The sequence below is a fragment of the Rhinopithecus roxellana genome, chromosome 5 (genome assembly GCF_007565055.1).
Source record: "Rhinopithecus roxellana isolate Shanxi Qingling chromosome 5, ASM756505v1, whole genome shotgun sequence".
Taxonomy (NCBI): domain Eukaryota; kingdom Metazoa; phylum Chordata; class Mammalia; order Primates; family Cercopithecidae; genus Rhinopithecus; species Rhinopithecus roxellana.
The window spans coordinates 125,089,630-125,110,643 of NC_044553.1; the positions used below are offsets into that span (position 1 = coordinate 125,089,630).

The 21,014-nt window shown below is 46.4% G+C and overlaps 1 protein-coding gene across 1 annotated transcript; it reads right to left on the reverse strand.

Annotated features, from left to right (window-relative positions):
- Positions 1–442: 442 nt before the first annotated feature.
- LOC115897597 (golgin subfamily A member 6-like protein 1) lies at positions 443–16,094 on the reverse strand. Its single transcript, XM_030930856.1, has 11 exons — positions 16,057–16,094; positions 10,552–10,726; positions 8,760–8,888; positions 7,616–7,666; positions 7,459–7,552; positions 7,257–7,363; positions 5,786–5,844; positions 5,314–5,455; positions 3,969–4,990; positions 3,533–3,617; positions 443–685 (listed from the first exon to the last, which is right to left on the reverse strand). The coding sequence occupies exons 1-11, from the start codon at positions 16,092–16,094 to the stop codon at positions 443–445; spliced, it is 2,145 nt and encodes a 714-aa protein (XP_030786716.1).
- Positions 16,095–21,014: the final 4,920 nt, after the last annotated feature.

The window sequence follows — 21,014 nt, forward strand, 5'->3', positions numbered from 1 at the left end:
AAGAATATACGGGAGCAGAGAGAAGATGGAGTCAAGAGTACTGGAGAAGAGAAAGACTGGAGAGAATAGGCAGGAGCAGAGGAGATTGGGAGGCAGGAAGAAGAAGATGTGTGAGCAGGAGGAGAAAGTGCAGAGGCAGGAGGAGGAAAGTGCGGGAGGCAGGAAATGAGGCTGTGGCAGCAGGAGGAGGAAGAATGGTCAGTAGGCGGTAGTGAGGCTGCCAGGAATAGGAGGAGAGGGCTGGGGGAGCTGGGCAGAAGGCTGAGCTCTGGGGAGAACAGCGAGGGTGTTGCAAACCTGGAGAGATAACAGAGCGACCTCGACAACAACTTAGCAGATGGTTCCCTCGCTTTTCCACACCAGGTCTGTGTCCACAGTTTAAAATAATGGTGGAAGAAGGGTGTGAGATTTTGAGGCTGGATCTACGTGAAGGAGCATGCCTCTAGTCAAGGGAGGAGCAGTCCTTCAGGCGCTGGAGGAAGGGGCCAGGTGCAACGGGCCTGGGCAGATAACAGGGTCCCACTGTGCCATCGCCACCACGGTTTATTATGGGCCCAGAATCTGGAAGACCAGCCACTACCGACCCTGTTGCCCGATCCGCAGGTGGAGTTGAAGAGCCCATAGCCTCAGGTCTGCAACAGCAGCGGAGCGTTACCTGGGTCACCTGCCACAGCACAACAGCCACCTATCAGAGCAGCGGGCCTCTGATAAGAGGCGCTGCCAGCTGCAGCAGCAGGAGCTCGGGAGCAAAGTGGTGGCGAGATGGCCACCAATAGTGCAGGACCCAGTTAGAGGGAGTTGGCTGAGGGTGGGGCCCTCAGGTGGACGACCTGGCAAGCCCTATGGCTTCCCTCACTCATCTCCGGGCCCCTTAGGAGCATCTGAAAAGTGCCATCATACCGAGCAGGTGAACAAGAAGGCAAAAACAATCTAAAAGCCGGAAGCAAGGCCTGGAGGAGTTCGCGCCCATTAGAATAATAGTCTTGAGCACAAAAACCTGAAAAAAAAAAATATGGATGTTTTATTTTAGTAAATTGTGCAAAATACGGCAGGCGCGGTGGCTCATGACCAGTATCCAGCAATTTGTGGGAGACTGAGGGGAATGGAACCACCTGAGGTCAGGAGTTCCGACCCAGCCTGGCCAATACAAAATAGCCGGGCATGTGGCGGCATGCCCTGTAATCCCAGCTACGTGGGAGGCTGAGGCAGGGAAGAATCCGTCGAACCGAGGGAGTGCAGTGAGCTGGGATGTGGCACTGACACTCCAAGACCTGGAATGACAGAGCGAGCTCCTTCGCTCCAAAAACAAAACAAACAAAAAAAAACAATGTTCTTCTTCTTTATCTCTTACATGGTGTGTTTCTATGGTTTTTTTCATTGTTTCTTTCTCATTGAGTCTTTCCTCCTGCCTCCACATCTTCTCTTCCTGCTCCCGTAGCTTCTTCTCCTGCCTCCACATCTTCTCCTCCTGCTCCCATCTTCTTCTCCTTCTCCCACAGCTTCTCCTCCTGCTCACACATCTTCTCCTCCTTCTCCAACAGCTTCTCCTCCTGCTCACACATTTTCTTCTCCTGCTCCCACATCATCTCATCCTGCTCCCGCATCGTCTCCTTCTGCTCCCATATCTTCTCCTCCTGCCTCCATATCTTCTGCTCCTGCTCCCGTATCTTCTCCTCCTGCTCCCGTATCTTCTCCTCCTGGCTCCACATTTTCTCCTCCTGCCTCCGCATCTTCTCCTCCTGCTCCTGCCTCTTCTTCTCCTGCTCTCGTATATTCTCCTCCTGCTCGTGTATCTTCTCCTCCTGCTCCCGTATCTTCTCCTCCTGATTGTGCATATTCTCCTCCTGCTCCTGTATCTTCTCGTCCTGCCTCCACATCTCCTCCTGCTCCCGTATCTTCTGCTCCTGCTCCCGTATCTTCTCCTCCTGCTCCTGTATCTTCTCCTCCTGGCTCCACATTTTCTCCTCCTGCCTCCGCATGCTCTCCTCCTGCTCATGCCTCTTCTTTTCCTGCTCTCGTATATTCTCTTCCTGCTCGTGTATCTTCTCCTCCTGCTCCCGTATCTTCTCCTCCTGATTGTGTATATTCTCCTCCTGCTCCTGTATCTTCTCCTCCTGCCCTCCACATCTCCTCCCTGCTCCTGTATCTTCTCACCGTCCTGCTTCCCGTACTTCTGCTCCTGCTCCTGTATCTTCTCCTCCTGCTCCCCGTATCCTCTCCTCCCTGCTCCTGTATCTTCTCCTCCTGCCTCCGCATCTTCCCCTCCTGCTCCTGCCTCTCTTCTTCTCCTGCTCTCGTATATTCTCCTCCTGCTCGTTTATCTTCTCCTCCTGCTCCCGTATCTTCTCCTGATTGTGCATATTCCCCTCCTGCTCCTGTATCTTTTCCTGCCTCCACATCTCCTCCTGCTCCTGCATCATCTCCTCCTTCTCCCAGATCTTCTTCTCTGCTCCCGTATCTTCTCCTCCTGCCTCCACATTCTTCTCTTTCCTGCTTCCCGTAGCTTCTTCTCCTGCCTCCACATCTTCTCCTCCTGCTCCCGCATCATCTTCTCCTTCTCCCAACAGCTTCTCCTCCTGCTCACACATCTTCTCCTCTTCTCCAACAGCTTCTCCTCCTGCTCACACATCTTCTCATCCTGCTTCCGCATCATCTCATCCGCTCCCGCATCGTCTCCTTCTGCTCCCATTATTTCTCCTCCTGCCTCCATATCTTCTGATCCTGCTCCCGTATCTTCTCCTCCTGCTCCCGTATCTCTCCTCCTGGCTCCACATTTTCTCATCCTGCCTCCGCATCTTCTCCTCCTGCTCCTGCCTCTTCTTCTCCTGCTCTCGTATATTCTCCTCCTGCTCGTGTATCTTCTCCTACTGCTCCAGTATTTCTCCTCCTGATGTGCATATTCTCCTCCTGCTCCTGTATCTTCTCGTCCTGCCTCCACATCTCCTCCTGCTCCTGTATCTTCTCTCCTGCTCCCGTATCTTCTGCTCCTGCTCTCGTATCTTCTTCTCCTGCTCCTGTATCTTCTCCTCTGGCTCCACATTTTCTCCTCCTGCCTCCGCATCCTCTCCTCCTGCTCATGCCTCTTCTTTTTCCTGCTCTCGTATATTCTCCTCCTGCTCGTGTATCTTCTCCTCCTGCTCCGTATCTTCTCCTCCTGATTGTGCATATTCTCCTCCTGCTCCTGTATCTTCTCGTCCTGCCTCCACATCTCCTCCTGCTCCTGTATCTTCTCCTCCTGCTCCCGTATCTTCTGCTCCTGCTCCCGTATCTTCTCCTCCTGCTCCCGTATCTTCTCCTCCTGGCTCCACATTTTCTCCTCCTGCCTCCGCATCCTCTCCTCCTGATCATGCCTCTTCTTTTCCTGCTCTCGTATTCTCCTCCTGCTGTGTATCTTCTCCTCCTGCTCCCGTATCTTCTCCTCCTGATTGTGTATATTCTCCTCCTGCTCCTGTATCTTCTCCTCCTGCCTCCACATCTCCTCCTGCTCCTGTATCTTCTCCTCCTGCTCCCGTATCTTCTGCTCCTGCTCCTGTATCTTCTCCTCCTGCTCCCGTATCTTCTCCTCCTGCTCCTGTATCTTCTCCTCCTGCCTCCGCATCTTCCCCTCCTGCTCCTGCCTCTTCTTCTCCTGCTCTCGTATATTCTCCTCCTGCTCGTGTATCTTCTCCTCCTGCTCCCGTATCTTCTCCTCCTGATTGTGCATATTCTCCTCCTGCTCCTGTATCTTTTCCTGCCTCCACATCTCCTCCTGCTCCTGCATCATCTCCTCCTTCTCCCAGATCTTCTTCTCCTGCTCCCGTATCTTCTCCTCCTGCTCCCGTATCTTCTCCTCCTGCCTCCACATCTTCTCTTCCTGCTCCCGTAGCTTCTTCTCCTGCCTCCACATCTTCTCCTCCTGCTCCCGCATCTTCTTCTCCTTCTCCCACAGCTTCTCCTCCTGCTCACACATCTTCTCCTCCTTCTCCAACAGCTTCTCTTCCTGCTCACACATCTTCTCCTCCTGCTCCCGCATCATCTCATCCTGCTCCCGCATCGTCTCCTTCTGCTCCCATATCTTCTCCTCCTGCCTCCATATCTTCTGCTCCTGCTCCCGTATCTTCTCCTCCTGCTCCCGTATCTTCTCCTCCTGGCTCCACATTTTCTCCTCCTGCCTCCGCATCTTCTCCTCCTGCTCCTGCCTCTTCTTCTCCTGCTCTCGTATATTCTCCTCCTGCTCGTGTATCTTCTCCTCCTGCTCCTGTATCTTCTCCTCCTGCCTCCGCATCTTCTCCTCCTGCTCCTGCCTCTTCTTTTCCTGCTCTCGCATATTCTCCTCCTGCTCCTGTATCTTCTCCTCCTGCTCCCGTATCTTCTCCTCCTGATTGTGCATATTCTCCTCCTGCTCCTGTATCTTCTCCTGCCTCCACATCTCCTCCTGCTCCTGTATCTTCTCCTCCTGCTCCCGTATCTTCTGCTCCTGCTCCTGTATCTTCTCCTCCTGCCTCCACATCTTCTCCTCCTGCTCCTGCCTCTTCTCCTCCTTCTCCTGTATCTTCTCCTCCTGCTCATGCATCTTCTCCTCCTGCCTCCAAATCTTCTCCTCCTGCTCCCACATCTTCTCTTCCTGCTCCTGCCTCTTCTTCTCCTGCTCCTGTATCTTCTCCTCCTGCTCGTGCATCTTCTCCCCCTGCCTCCAAATCTTCTCCTCCTGCCTCCACATCTTCTCTTCCTGCTCTTGTATCTTCTGCTCCTGCTCCTGTATCTTCTCCTCCTGCCTCCACATCTTCTCCTCCTGCTCCTGCCTCTTCTTTTCCTGCTCTCGCATCTTCTCCTCCTGCTCCCGTATCTTCTCCTCCTGCTCCTGTATCTTCTCCTCCTGCCTCCACATCTTCTCTTCCTGTTGCTGGTACAGGCGGTTCCACAACTTGTTCTCTTCCACCTGGGCTTGGAGCTTTGCTGACACACTCTGAAGCTCCTTACCCAGGTGGTCAGCCTCCTCCTGCAGCTGCTGCTGGAATAGTGAAAGTGTTGGTTTGAACCTCAGAAGGAAACAGACTCATGAGCTACCCATATAAATGGAATCTATAAAACAATGGTTTTCACCCATGATCCTTCAAAATATATATTTTTAAGCCCTAACTCTTGAGATTCTGATTCTCCAGGCAGGGCCCCACTTTGTAGATTTTTAGCATACTCTGGAGGATTCTATGGGCCAGAACAAGGACCCCCAATTTTCTAGCTCTTGACTGGAGCCTCCCCATACCCTGCACGATGCCTAGACCATGGTCCCAGCCGGACGGGGATCCCGCAACCCCCGGGGCTGCAGCCGCTTGCCTGTGGCAGCAGGAGCTTGGCCCTCTCCAGCTTCCTTTCTAGCTCCTTTACGTTGAGCTGGATCTCAGTCTTTTGAGTCTCTTGAAGTCGAAGTTTTTCTTCTAATTTGATATTTTTCTGCTTCAGCTCCTCATCGATTATGCTATGGCCAGAGACAGTAGAGAAAGGAATGAACGAAGAACAGAAAGGAACGCTTTGGTGATCAACCCTCTGCTTTCACCCCACAACCACAGAACCGTGGCATTGGATGGGACCCCAGGAATTAAAAGTCCCAGGTGGCAGGCCAGAGAGAAGATATGAGTTGCCTGAGGCTACCCCGTGAGTCAGTGGCACAACCGGCACTAGAGCTTCCCTGTGCACACATGAAAACCTGTATGAGCCTCTCACCATGCCCACCTGTACCCCCCACCTCCCAGCACACCCCCCAGGCTAAGAGCCCGCAGACCTCCCATCCCACTTTCCCCCAACCTACGTGTTCCTGTACAGTTCCAGACTCAGGGTGTCCCTCTCCTTCGTTAACTCCTCGATGTACTGCAAATAGAGCAGGTGAAGTCAGGATAGAGCAGGCAGAGGTGCGGCTGGCCGACCAGGAACAGCAGCCACAGTGACTCCTCCACACACCACTCCCCACTCCCAGTCACACCTGACATGCTCTCAAGGCACTTCCAAGCCCACAGTCTCATTTGTTTTTCTTTGTTTTGTTTCTTTCTTTTTCTTTTTCTTCAGGCAGAGTTTCACTCTTGTTGCCCTGACTGGAATGCAGTGGCGCAATCTCAGCTCACCACAACCTCTGCCTCCCGGGTTCAAGCGATTCTCCTGCTTCAGCCTCCCAATTAGCTGGGATGACAGGCATGTGCCACCACAGCCAGCTAACTTTGTATTTTTAGTAGAGATAGGGTTTCTCCAGGTCAGTCAGTCTAGTCTTGAACTCCTGACCTCAGGTGACCCGCCCGCTTTGGCCTCCCAAAGTGCTGGCATTACAGGCATGAGCCAGAGCACCCGGCCCTCATTTGTTTTTCAAAGAACTCAGTAAAAGTGGAAGGGACAGGGAAAGAGACTGAATTCATGGCTGGCTAACAGGGGTCCAGAGACATCAGATAATATTGCTGTTGTTGTTACTGTTATTACTACCACTGTTGGAACCTTTACTGAGTGCTTCACCAGGCACTGCGCTAACAATCCCGTTTAATCCTCACAACCTCCACAGGAGACGGTTACCATTATGACCTCTATCGTGTAGATGAAAATCATGGGGTATTAAGGGTTAAGTGCTTGCCTAAGATCACTTAGAGCTGGGGTTTTAACACCCAGGTATATCTGATTCTCTAAGCCCATTCTTTCACTGGGGGTAGGGGCACAGGTAAGAAGGAGGACATTAATCCTTTGTTGACATTTTGAAAGGATGATACGTTCAAATAGTCCAAAACTCAGAAAGTACAGAAGGGAAATATCTCCCCCCAACACTGTTCCTCTCTCCTGAGATGTTTATGAATCCTTACAAACATGTTTATTGTATATTACCATAATACATACGCGCGCACACACACACACACACACACACACACACACACACACACACACACACACAGGCTCACTCTCTCAACACAAATAATAACATACTCAAGCTACTCTTCTGTACCTTTATGGTACAAGTACCCTAACCATCACTTAGGACTTGGCCAAGGCCACAGTCAAGTATAGGCAGGGTGGGCACTTGGCCTGCGAGCTCTATGTCCAGTGCTCGCTCCCCACAGCACCCCCCAACTCACCCACAGCAGCCGACTCAGCCCCCGTCAGCCTCTAACCACCACACACAAAAGCAGCAAGAAATGGCCACGCTGTCTTCTGAGCAGGACACTCCATCCGACAGAAGGGACTTTTAGGCTCACTCCTCCATCTGCGAAGCTGTGCTCCCAGGGGACGGGGCAGGTGGTTGGACTCACCCTGTCTGCCTTCCTCTTCTGTGTGGTGATATCAGAGAGGGCCCACTCTAATTCTCTGGAAAACTTCCATGATTCATGGAGGCGGCACACCAGATCCCTGGTCTCTCCTGGAATGAGAGACATTCAGATGCGGCCCAAAGGACTCCCCCTAAAGGCCTGTCAAAGTGCCAGGTTTTAAGATGACAGGGTGCCGGATTCCCACCTTGCAACTGCTGGACAGCATGCTGGCTGTAATAGAGTGCCGTCTGAAGCTCCGTTTTCTGAAATGTAAGGATTTGTGTGGTATGAACCTGGGCCTTTGGGAGAAAAGACAAGCAAGTGCTGAAAGAGAAGCAAAGAAACCTCCACCCTCCACTCACCTCTAGCTCCCTCCTTAGGGCATCCTGATGTTGGTGGCTTGCCTTCGTTTCCTACAGAAAGAGGAAGACAGAGCTCTTACCAGGGGGAGGCAGAGATGGCACAGCAAGAGACATGCCCCCAGAATGGCACCACTGCCCCAGGACAGGCCCACCCATGGGACCAGGTTATCAGGAACCCTGTGGGGATGGGGTGGAATCTGAAGGGTGAGCCTTCTTCCCCAGGCTGGGTGTGGGCAAGATGAGACTGGGGCCTCTACATCTGAGTGCCCTCCAAACCCAGCAGTCATGTCATGAGTAAACAAAGAAATCACATTACTTCTTCCAGCTGAGCTCGGTTCTGTTGTTTCTGTGGGGAAGAGTGAAAGGAAGGTGACTGAGGGTGGCCCCCTCGACTCTATTCCCCAGGCCAGGAAGCGGGTAGGCAGGGGCCAGGGATGGATTTTAAAGGTAAAGTTCTTAGACCCAATGAGAACACCAGCTGGTAAACTCTTCTCCACTCCCAGAGAAAAAGGATTTGGGTCTTGGTTGGTTTTTGCCCACAGCCACAGAACTGAAAGTCTGAAACTAGATTCTCTCGAAGAGACAGTCACGGAAACCTTCAGAGATGGAGTGTGAGAAAAGCCCACCCTTCTGCCAGCTTGTGATTTAGAAAGGTACATTCATTCAACAAACATTGACTGAGCACATACGGGCCAGGGATGGTTCTTCACAGTGAGGATATAGGACGGAAAAGGCAGACAGGAGCCCTTGGCCCCGAGGTTTCCATTCTAGTGGGCCTTTAACTCTCAGACTCTCAGAGCTAACAGAAACCTGATACTCTCTAACTCTACCTCAGGAAACTCAAGCCCGAGAAGGAGACTTTACAGCAGGCCGTGGACTAGGGATTAACATAAAAACAACAATGACAAATCTCATTTAAACTTCACCAATGTAGGTCAAACCACACCACTCCTATTTTGTAGATGTGAAAAGAGAGGCCCAAAGAGCTCAAGGAATTTGCCCTAAATCATATCCCCAGCAGATGGAGAGGATTCAAACCCAGAATTCTTAACCAGTGCCTGGGAGATCTTCCACAATCTTAACAATTACCCTCCACCACCCCTTGGGCCCTCTGTCCCCAGGAGCCTGGCCAGCCAAGACTCACATCCTCTGGTGAGTGGCAACCACTAGAAGTGGTTGTCTCAGGGTTAGCGCCATTATTTATGTTCTTCTTTTTGGCGTCGCTTGCTCCTGTACCAACACGAGGGTTGGCCTGGGGATGAGCGTCTCTCAACTGTGGAAAGGAAGAGCAGTGATACTCGTGAGAACTACAAGCTCCTACAGTCACATTCTGCTTTACAGTTTATACAAAATACTCTTATACACCATCTGATTTAATGCCACCAACAACTGTAGGAAGTGTTGTCACAATCACTTAGTGACTGAGAGGGATTGATAGCATGGCTGAACAAAAGGCAATAATGGAACTTAAACTCAGTCTTCTGGCTCTGAGCTCTGGGATTTTGCCACAACTAGGCAGCTGCCAGGGACCAAAACCAGAGGCAGAGGTAGAAAAGCAAATATTAAGTAGGCAGGAACTGTACACTGTGTGGTTTAGAGTCATACATCCTCACATGTCTGTTAGTGTGAAGAACGGCACCACTACCTCTCAAAATTTATATTAATGTATCCTAATGGCAGAAGGCAGCCTTTCTGTGAAATCTGGGAATTTAACAGAAAGAGGACAACCCAACCCTCATTTCAGAGAGAAGTCTTACATATTCTTATAAATTTATCTGACTGTCACCCCTAAGTACATTAATGTTTTGTCTCTCAGTAGACTCAAAGGAAACTGATGCTTCAGAAAGATACCCCGTATTTATCCTGTGGCACTCAAAGTACCCCAGGTGGAGATGAGATGAGGAAGATTCAAGCTGTCAAGTTCAGTTTCCCAAGATCTGTTCCACAGAAGATAGGCAGATCTTACTCCAGAAACCACTGACTGAGGGGCACTCTGGTCCCAGAACAATGCAGAATTCAAATCTGAGGTGGAGAACTCAGAAACAATGTTTGAGTCTCTCTGGAGAGTAGAAGCCTGGGAGAAAACCAAACCAAACCAGTTCTCCCATTGCCACCCAGAGACACTGTCAATGTGTTGAGCTCATGGGGGAGGTGTCGGCTTTTCACACTGTCAGTGTCTGTATTAAGGAAGTAAGGCAGCCTGAAACCTCTCTCTCCTAGGTCCCACAGTCCCCAATGCCCTTCCAGCTGGAAACCTGTGCTACAACCAGAGGAACCAGAAATGGGCAAGAACACTTAGGGGACTGGGTCCTAAGACCAAAGACCAGTCTCGTGGCAGTAATGACAGTTCCTAGAGGGACTGTGACATCACTACATTCCACTCCTCAGTGGACTGGTGGGGAGGACACGTGAGTGCAATGCCCAAGTTGCCACTTTGAGATGGGGGGGGGGTCACAGGATTGGGACCCAGGTCCTTGGAGATGCAAGCCCCAAGAGCCCAGGGAGGTCAGGCTTTGGGTGGTGGGAGGTGAGGGCCGAGTATGGAGCAGGGAGCCCCAGGAGTCACCTGTCCAAAGTGACCATGGGCCAACTAGTGAGGGCAGGTTCTGGGGCACCCAGGTCCTTGGAGACCTGAGCCCAAAGAGCCCAAGGAGGTCAGGTTTGGTGTAGCAGGAGGTAAGGGCAGAGTATGGAGTGGGAAGCCCTGGGAGTCACCAGCTCAAAGTCACCCTGGGGTGACTGGTGAGGGCAGGGGCAGGACTCACGAGGGGGTTGGGCTGGCTCACAAGATTTGGGTGTGGGGAGCCCAGAGGCACTGTGTGTGTGGGGGGGTCCCAGCCTGGTGTGCCTCAGCAGTGGCACAGACTCTGACAGCAGCTTGACTGTCAGAGGGCACCTGGGGCTGGGTTGGGGTGCCACAACCTGGTGCATTTTACCTTTTCCTTGGCCTTGGCCATTTTGATCTGTGGGGTTTCTTCGGACATCATGGGATGGGTAGGGCGGTGGGGTTGGGGCCACATCAGCACAATCCAGGCGAGGACAACTATACACCTCCAGTCACCTACCGGGTAGCTGTGTGACTGAGCCAGAGGAGGCGTAACCAGGGCCACACTAGAATGCAGAATAGGGGCGTGGCCTTAATGCTTCAAGCCTATTGGTCAGTGAGAAAGATGCAAGGGAAAGGAGGCGTGGCCAGACAGCAGCGTGTCATGACGGACCTGTGATGTCACAAGGAAAGCCGCCCATGCAACTGCTGTCCCCGCCCACTCCAGGAGAGGGGCGGGGCTGGCTTTCACTTTAAAAACTTTAAAACTTTATTACCTCAATTGAGGTACAAATGCTATTAAAATGGAAATTTTATAGTGTGCTTGATGATTGATAAAGCAGACTATATTATCCAACATTCCACTAAGATAAATAATCACAATGATTTCTCTTTTTTGAAAAAACTTTCTCTTATTCTCCTACATCATTGTTAAGGGGTTTTTGTTTTTTTAAAAACAAAAAACAAACAAAAAAGAAAACAAGAAACATGTCTAATATCTTTAGAAACACAAAGCTTTTGAGCCAGGTGTGGCGGCTCATGCCTGTAATCCCAGCACTTTGGGATGCTGGGGTGGGTGGATAACTTGAGTTCAGGAGTTCAAGACCAGCTTGGCCAACATGATGAAACCCTGTCTCTATTAAAAATACAAAACTAGCTGGGCATGGTGGCGGGTGCCTGTAATCCCAGCTACTTGGGAGACTGAGGAAGGAGAATCCCTTGAACCTGGGAGGCAGAGGTTGCAGTGAGCCAAAATCGTGCCACTACACTTCAGCCTGGGCTACAGAACAAGACTCTGTCTCTTAATACATACCTACATACACACATACACACACGCACACACGCACACACGGAAAGCTTTCCATTTAATAAGCACTCAAAGTTCTTTACAAGTTTAAAACACATACAGGACCCTCTAAAGTAAGGCTAAATGCTAAGTGATGGGGGAGAGGAAAAGGACATAAGTAACTCCCACTCTCATGAGGTTAATCACTAAATCCTATTTTTCTAGAATCACCTGGCCTCTCTAAGCCCTGCAAATGAAACTGCATTTCTCACTTGATACTTGGCTATGACTTGCAATCATGAAAACCAAGAATTGTGTTCTGTCACTGTGTCGTGCTTGCTACCTGGGATCAAGAGTTGACTTTTTCATGATTTGCTCCATTACCTGTGTGCTTCTTATCCCAGACCAAACTAAGCTTTTTTCTAGAGTTCTACAATTTACAGTTAGTATATAAGAGTGGTTCTCAAAAATATAGTCTCTGAACCAGGAGCACCTGAGAATGTCATAGATGTAAATTCTCAGGCCCCTGCCTAGACCTGATGAATCAGAAACTCTGGAGTAGGGACCAGCAATCCATGCTGCAATAAGCCCTCCAGGTGTTTGGGAACTGCTGGCATACAGCAGGTAGAAAAATGTGTTTCCTTCTGTAGGTCCAAAGCCAGGGATACTATATGTTCTGTCTCGATATGAAGCAATGACATGCAATTAAAAGACATAAATCTCCTTCCTACTTCCACCCCCTAGCCAATGTGTTTTATTTTTACAAGTTCAAATAGAAAGCGAATGGCAATCAGAGATTTCATCTGAAAAGTATGTTTACAAGTATTAGTTCTCATCCAGCCTGATCTCATCCAGTATCATTTATATCCTCTTACATCTAAGGTTTTAGAAAGGGATCTTCACAATGTAAGACTCAGGCACACTAGGAGTTCTATGATAAAAGACCAAGTAGATCTGAATGTCCAAACTTACTAGAGAAGAAAAGTGAAATCACTGGCTATATTTTCACATTGCATTCAACAGGAAATTACAGTTTTGAATTGTTTTCACCTTCATCCTTCCAAGTTAATAGAATTCAACTGGAACACTCCATTCTTCCAATGCCTCTGGCCAGGCAAAGTTTTACTGTATTACTTCCTGCTTTTCAATGGATATAAAGCAGAGTCCTGGTAGGCACATTTTGTATACTTGCAAAGATGCAAAACTTAACAGGTTCCTCTGTTCGGTATTAAAACAAAAGTCCTGTAAACCTCAGATGGTGAGTGTAATACTTTAGCACTAGCACGAAAGCCTCAAATATAAAAAGATACCAAGAATACCACTAGCAAAAACAGTAAGCTCTTGGCCGGGAGCAGTAGTTCACGCCTGTACTCCCAGCATATTGGCAAGCCAAGGTGGGGTAAGTCAGGAGTTCAAGACCAGCCTGGGCAGCATAGTGAATTCACATCTCTACAAAAAAAAAATTTTAAAATTAGCTGGGCATGGCAGCACACACCTGTAGTCCTAGAGCTACTTGAGAGGCTGAGGTGGGAAAATCGCTTGAGCCCAGGCGTTTGAGGCTGCAGTAGCTATGATCATGCCACTGCGCTCCAGTCGGGGTGACAGAGTGAGATCTAGATGTTACATTCTGTCCTGCTCCTGTTTCCACTAAAATCACTAAGTTAAAACGTTTTCATTCAGTGGGATAAAAATTAAGTGAAATGTCACTTTGGTGTTGGCTCGCAAAAAAATAAAGGAAAAAAAAATAAAGGGAAATGACAAATTACTTACTTGGAGAAAGTCTTGGTAACCTCAATGACAGATAAAAGGCTTGTATCCTTAGCCTATAAAGAAATCTTTAAAAAATCCCAGCTCAGAAAAAAATGAATGATTTCCAGCAGAAAATGGGCAATGGAGAAACCGGCCCTTCCCACTAGAATAAAAATGGCCAATGAGCATATGAAAAAGATTCAGAAGCACTAGAAATCACAGAAATGTAATGAAAACAATGAGATGTTCTGCTTAAAGACCAGCAAAGATGACAAACGGAAGGGGGAACCTGGAGCTCTGTCCCTGTTGGTGGGAGTATACACTCAACCAATTTTCCTACAGGATCATTTGAAGATTTCTTTGAAAAATCCTAAAACTGTTTTATATTATTTTTCTCCATATATTCTACTCCTGTGAATTCAGCGTAAAAATCCTTGCTCGGGTTCATTACAATGATATAGAAGGAAATTCAGCTCTGGGGTGGCAACGATTCACTTAACATACATGCAGCTATTAAAAGTGATAATGCCAGGATATATTTCTCCCATAGAAACATGCTTAAAATATAGTCAGTGACAAAAGACCATGTATTATGATTCTACTTTTTAAAATGTTTACATGCATAAAAAGTGTAAAAAGGAACCAGAATGTTTTGAGTGGAAAAATTAAAGATTTTTCTCTACATTTTGTCATCCAAATCATTACACAAAGAATGTGATTTTCTTTATAATCAGGGAGAAGTGTTGTTTTTGTTTATTTATATTTAGATTTCTTTTCTTTTTTTTCCTTTTTTCTCCTGTATGTATCCCATGTATGCTAGCGACCTTGAATCCTTTCCTCTTGAGGTCAGTCAGCCCATTTTTGGGATGTGCAGTACACAAAGCTGCCCCATCTTCCATTTATTTATTTATTTATTTATTTATTTATGACAGAGTCTTGCTCTGTTGCCCAGGGTGGAGTATGGTGGTGTGATCTTGGCTCATTGGAACCTCCACCTCCTGGGTTCAAGCGTTTCTCCTGCTTCAGCCTCCTGAGTAGCTGGGATTACAGGCACCCGCCACCACACCCGGCTAATTTTTTGTATTTTTAGTAGAGATGGAGTTTCACCATGTTGGCCAGGCTGGTCTCGAACTCCTGACCTCAGGTGATCCACCTGCCTCTGCCTCCCAAAGTGCTGGGATTACATGCATTTACCACTGCTCCTGGCCCTTCCTTTTATTTTCTAAGGTCTGGAAACATTTTTATTTTAATTTTTTTTTATTATTCTCAGAGTATTTTTTTTTTTTTAATCTGTGAAATATCTGATAGACATTTCAGGGTTTCTTGCTTCCTAAATATTGCAGTGAAAATTACGGTGTGCAATCACAGCTCCCTGCAGCCTCCAAACTCCTCAGCTCAAGTGATCCTCCCACCTCAGCCTCCCAAGTAGCTGGGACTGCAGGTGCGCACCACCATGCCTGAGGATTTCAATTTTAATTTTTGTGGAAATGGAGTCTCACTTTGTTGCCCAGGCTGGTTTCAAACTCCTGGCTGTAAGTGACCCTCCCATCTCGGCCTCCCAAAGTGTTGCAATTACAGGCACGAGCCATCATGCCTGGCACACAAAAGTTTTTAACTAGAAATTTTCATTAACAAATCAAAATATTGGCCAGGCACGTTGGCTCATGCCTGTAATCTTAGCACTTTGGGAGGCCAAGGCGGGAGGTTCACTTGAGGTCAGGAGTTCCAGACAAGCCTGGCCAACATGGTGAAACCCTGTCTCCACTAAAATACAAAAATTAGCCAGGCATGGTGGCGGGTGCCTGTAACCCCAGCTACCCAGGAGGCTGAGGCATGAGAACTGCTTGAACCCGGGAGGTGGAGGTTGCAGTGAGCCGAGATTGAGCCATTGCACTCCAGCCTCGGCGACAGAGTGAGACCCCCCTCTCAAAAAAAAAAGAAAAGAAAAGAAAAATAAACAAGAAAAAACAAATCAAAATATCTATTACTTTTTTTATTTTTTTCTTTGAACTGTTATTAATATAGAAATATGCATATTGAGATTTAAATGTCAAATGTAAGAATAATTTTCTAGTTATTGTTTGTTATTGATTTCTGACAATCTCAGACTATCATAGAGAGTATATTCTGGATGATGTCAAGTCTTTGAAATTCCTGAGATCGGTTTCAAGCTCAGCACGTTGCCAGTGTGTACTTGAGAACAGTGTGCAGTCTAGATCAGGGGCCTGGTGTTTCACATACATTAGCTCAAGTTCACTGATCATGTTGGTCAAACTTTCCAAGGCTTGCTGATTTTTAAAAATTATTCAATCACTTGCTTACAGGGACACCTAGTGGTTCAAAATACTCATAAGTTAACCCAAGTTATTACACACTGGATATTCAATGAAAATCAATTAGTTTGGTTATTGGTAATAATTTTTTTGCCTTTTGAAAAATAATAGCCACAAATATTTTGATGAGGAAAGGGGACAGAAAATGCACTAGGACATATTTTACAAGTATTTTAACCTCTTATTTTAACAAAAATCTCCCAGGAGGCACAATATGGATTAATTCTGTTGATTCTTACTCTGTGGCCTTTCCAGTGCATGCTTCCATGCAACACAGTTTCCAGCTTCTGTCACTGCCAATATCTTTCTTACTTGACATCTGAAGGAGGTATCATGGCTCAAATGTGTGTGTGTGTGTGTGTGTGTGTGTGTGTTCTTTATCCCTGTCTTTCTCTCTCGGTAACTCTCTCTCTCTAGTTTGCCATACATTTATTAAGTTCAAACATTGTGTTTATTCTGTATGGTTTCCTTAAGAAAGCAGAAAGCAATTTTGTAAAAAACAACAACAAAAAAGAATAATTTCACCTACGTTTCTTCATTGCAGAAACACATCACCCCATTACCCATTATTCCTCTCACAAATGTTTAATACAAGCTTTCCATTGAAGCATAACACATATACAAATATTTATTCTCAAGTAATAAGCACACAGCTTTATAAATACTCACAAATTGAATACACACATGCAATCATATCATATTTAATGAATTATAATTAACATAATTATCATAATTAACAGCCCAAAGGAGTCCCCTTCCAATCACTAAAATTGTTACCTCCTCTTTTGTTGGTTTCTAACACTATAGATTGATCTGGACTATTTTTTTTTTTGAGATGCAATCTCACTGTGTCACCAGGCTGGAGTGCAGTAGCAAGATCTCAGCTCACTGCAATTTCCTCCTCCAAGGTTCAAACGATTCCCCTGCCTCAGCCTCCCGAGTAGCTGGGACTACAGGTGCGCTCCACCACACCCAGCTAATTTTTTGTATTTTAGTAGAGACAGGGTTTCACCATGTTGGCTAGGATCCCAATCTCTATGTTAAACCAAGTGGGATCCAGCATTTCCAGCTTGCTCACAGAGGTCCATCTTTGATCCATGTTTTAGCCAACCAACCCACTGGTTAGAGCTCTTTCTAACTCCCTGAGCTGCAATGGTAAGTGCAGAATTTCTGCTTAGTGAGCCTGTATTAATAAATTAATACAGATTCAACTTTATATTTCTTCCCTCATTGAGCCACACCCTTAATATCTATTCCCCTACACACTTGCTGGATTTCTGCTTGCGTAAATTAGAAAACCACATTCTTGGGGATCGTTAGTCCCTACTGCAGTTAGATATTCTGTTTGATGGTTGTTTGCATGCGCGCGCGCGTGTGTGTGTGTTGTGTGTGTGAGAATATAGTCATGGGAAATCAGAATTCAATCCCAGAATGCAGCCTGCTTGGGTGCACTCTTCAAAAGTAGTCTGAATGTAATCAGGAGCCAGTGGAACAAAGGAAAGTGATGTTCTCTTGTAATGCTGTTTGGCTGCAGTGTTCTTTGCAGTTCAGAAAGTTTTGGACCCTCCATGGGTCTTTGAAATGTGGTGCTGTGTTACGATTGGGTTCATTTTGCTGCTGAACAGGGAAGTGAGGTGGAACCCTGCAAATCCAGGCTTTGATGCTGCTGTTCTCAACAGGGTCAGGCCTGGTGAGTATGTGATGTCCTTCTTTGGTGTATTTGGCCCCAGTGTTCTTTGGAGTCTGAAGAGGTTTGGCCTTAAAAAATCAAACTACCATGGAAACTGCTTTACCCAAAATTTTGTTTCCCAGCCTTCACAAGATGGCCTGCTGAGGAGAGTTTAGTCATGTGAACATAGTCATAAACTGGTGAGTCTGTAATGCTACCTTACGGCTAGAATTCTGAGGTCAAAGGTATGGAATCTTTGTAGGTGTGTATATGTTTCTGGATATTATGTGTTGTTTTTATAAGGTATCAAATTGACTTATAAGTAAAAGATCACTCATAAATTAAGTAAATTAGTCCAAGCATTTAAAAAGTTCATTTGACGTAGGTAAATCTTTACTAAACAAGATGCCTTTAATATTTTTGGTAAAATAAAAATGCTTTTAAAATTTTTGGCATACATTTTTGCCTAGATTTTGTATTTGTCTCTGCCAGGTATTTTAAAGTGTCAGAGTTTGGTACAAAAGTTTATAAGATTGTAAACCCAGCCAAGAGGAAAATGATCTGTGTTTGTGGGATTTTTTTTTTCAGAAATAAGTGTAATTTAATGTGGCTGGTTTAATAAAAGCAGCTGAATCTTCAGAGTTATTAGCAATAATGTCCACGTAGTTAATTGTAAGCCTCTTACTTGGGTAAACATTTAATATGTGCAGGTTATAAGGATGATGAAGAAGAAAATGACTACATTTGTCTGATATCTCAGTTCTCATAAATAATCTAGATAAACTGCTAAAAATAAATAAATTATAGATGAGATAATTACTGTAGGTGACCTTTTTGTGTAATTTAAAGTCTTGAAATTGTTGTGGATGCTAATCCAAACATATCTGGGTCATTTCAAATTAAGAAAGTTATGATATGGGGAAACATGTTTTCTTTAAAAAATTATAAAATCGTCTAACCTACAAAATGCTAATATCTGATAGACATTTCAGGGTTTCTTGCTTCCTAAATATTGCAGTGAAAATTAAGGTTACTAAGAATAAAAATTCTAGTTATTATACAGTCCTGTATATAAAATATGCTAAAAAGATACATTTGTATTTAAAAAATTGTCTAATTCAAAAGTTATCTGAAGGTTCATTTAAATTATAGACTTGGAAGGGTTATTTATGAACCCAGGTAAAAAGGAAGCTGTAAACAGGAGGGAGAGATGGAAAAAGGTTAATACTGGCCCTTTATGTTAGAACAAGGCTTCCTTAAAATATTGATTTGTTCTTTATAAATAAAATTACAAGGAGTTTTGATTTTGATTCTATAATCTGCTACTTTTTGAAAACTTCTCAGATTCTTGTCTTAGAAGTGCAACTTTGCTGTGTCTTGCTGCTTTCAGCTTTTATTCTCCACTTGAAGAGTCCTCAGATGATAATAAATGTCTTTTTTATTTTGAGATGGAGTCTCGCTGTGTCGCCCAGGCTGGAGTGCAGTGGTGCGATCTCGGCTCACTGCAAGCTCCGCCCCCGGGTTCACACCATTCTCCTGCCTCAGCCTCCCGAGTAGCTGGGACTACAGGCGCCGCCACCACGCCCGGCTAGTTTTTTGTATTTTTAGTAGAGACGGGGTTTCACCATGTTAGCCAGGATGGTCTCGATCTCCTGACCTCGTGATTCACCAGCCTCCGCCTCCCAAAGTGCTGGGATCACAGGTGTGAGCCCCCGCGCCCGGCCAGTAATTCTCTCTTACAAAGGTTTCATAGGCTTCTGTAATGTTTTTCCTCTGGTTCTAGCTGCTGTTGTGGTCTGATGCTGAAATGTTTATCTTGAATGTTTATCTAGAAAAGATATGTTTTCCTCTAGGATAACTTGATTCTCTACTCTTGGCTTTTCTTGATATGTCTAAATTTTTTATCAGATATTGAGACAGCCAAGTGTAAAGGGGTCCCCGGAGAAATTCCAACTAGCCCGTGCGCTGGGAGAACTGTGCGCTGGGAGGACTGTGCACCGGGCTGGAGCCACACTTAAGTTTGTTCCCTTCACGGTGGGGAGGAGCCTGGCCCCTCCTCCTCCTGGGTGGAACCTGAGATTCATCTGCAAGGTAGGAAGCACACTAGCAGGACTCTGGCTTTGTGGAGGGTCCCTGTTTCCCCTTTTTTCCCAATAAATTCCATTTTTTTCTCACCCTTCTAAGTGTCTGCACGCCTAATCTCTGATGGCTGTTTGACAAAAGCCCGGCTTTTCGCTGAACTAAGGACAAACTCCTGCAACGGCTTTGTTGCCCAGAACATGGGGCGTGAGAAGGGGTGAGGGAAGCGGGGACTCAAAACTTCTCACTGTTGTTTCTGAGGCTTTTGGTCCTGTGGCATTCCTCTTCTCTTTTTTAGTAATGGCACCTCTTTTTTCTTTTACAATTCTAGAAGGAGCTCACATTCACCCCAACATCCACAGGAGTGCACGTGAGATGGGCAGGGCAGCTCTATGCTCCCGCTTTCCTATCAGCTGGGGTGCACGGCCTTATCTGCGGCATGTATGCATGGTGTACAAACATGGCCACGCAGGGTGGGAATCAGCCACAGTGGCTGCCTGGGCCCCGAGGCGTCCCACGCGGCTGGCTAGCGTTCCCTGCCACATGCCCACGGAGTCTCCTGCCCTGGCCAGGAGGCCAGCTCCTTGTCACAGCAAGTAAGCTTTTCTCCCTGATGGAGGAACCAGTTGCCTGAGAATAAGAGGTACTTCCCCCAAGAATCCTTTTTTCTTTTCTTTTGTTGTCCTTTTTTTAGTTTTTACTTATTTATTTTTTGAGACGGAGTCTCGCTCTGTTGTCCAGGCTGGAGTGCGGTGGCACGATCTGGGCTCATGGCAAGCTCCGCCTCCCGGGTTCAAGCCATTCTCCTGCCTCAGCCTCCCGAGTAGCTGGGACTACAAGCGCCTGCCAATGAGGTTTCACTGTATTAGCCAGGATGGTCTCAATATCCTGAACTCATGATCCACCCGCTTCGGCCTCCCAAAGTGCTTGGATCACAGGCGTGAGCCACCGTGCCAGCCGGGAATCCTTTTTGCCTCTCCACCCTGTCAGCAGTTAACTTTTAAATGAGTTTCTTCCCCCGCCCCTGCCCCCTGCCCCCTGCCCCCGCCCCCGGACTTTTGGAAGATATTTTACTAGGCTAGGAATGATAAGCATCCCTATTCATTTTCTCTGTAGTTTTGGCTGTGTGAAAAAAAGGATCTTGTGGAGAATGGGTTTTCTCCTGCCTGTCTGTGTAATTGTATATGTGTGTTGTATGTAATGTCTATAAAAAAAAATCTCTTTAATTAATTTGACCAAAAGGGAGAATGGGTTTTCTCCTGCCTGTCTGTGTAATTGTATATGTGTGTTGTATGTAATGTCTATAAAAAAAAATCTCTTTAATTAATTTGACCAAAAGGAAGACAAGTGCTGGGTCAATTTTTTTTTTTTTTTTTTTTTTTTAAGGAAAGATAAAAGCTGTAGTAACTTTCCATTCATGTGACTTTAATTTTTGAGGAATAAAAAGAGCCTTAAAGATTATTGGTAAAATGCAGGTGTCTTTAAAATGTAAATTTGTGAACTAAATTATGCAGGTCAGATGCAAGCTTTGCTAAGTGTTTTAAGGTTATAAACTGCTTTTTGGGTTTTGAGAACTATTTGACTTCCCTGCTCTACAGTTAGTGAGGCCTGGGGACATATAGAGCTAACCACACCTTCAATTATGCTGGAAGAAGTAAAACCTTGGCTGCACCAAGCACAAAATTAAAACAACTTACCAGGTTTTACATTTAAGTTGAAATTATTAGGAGATACCATTA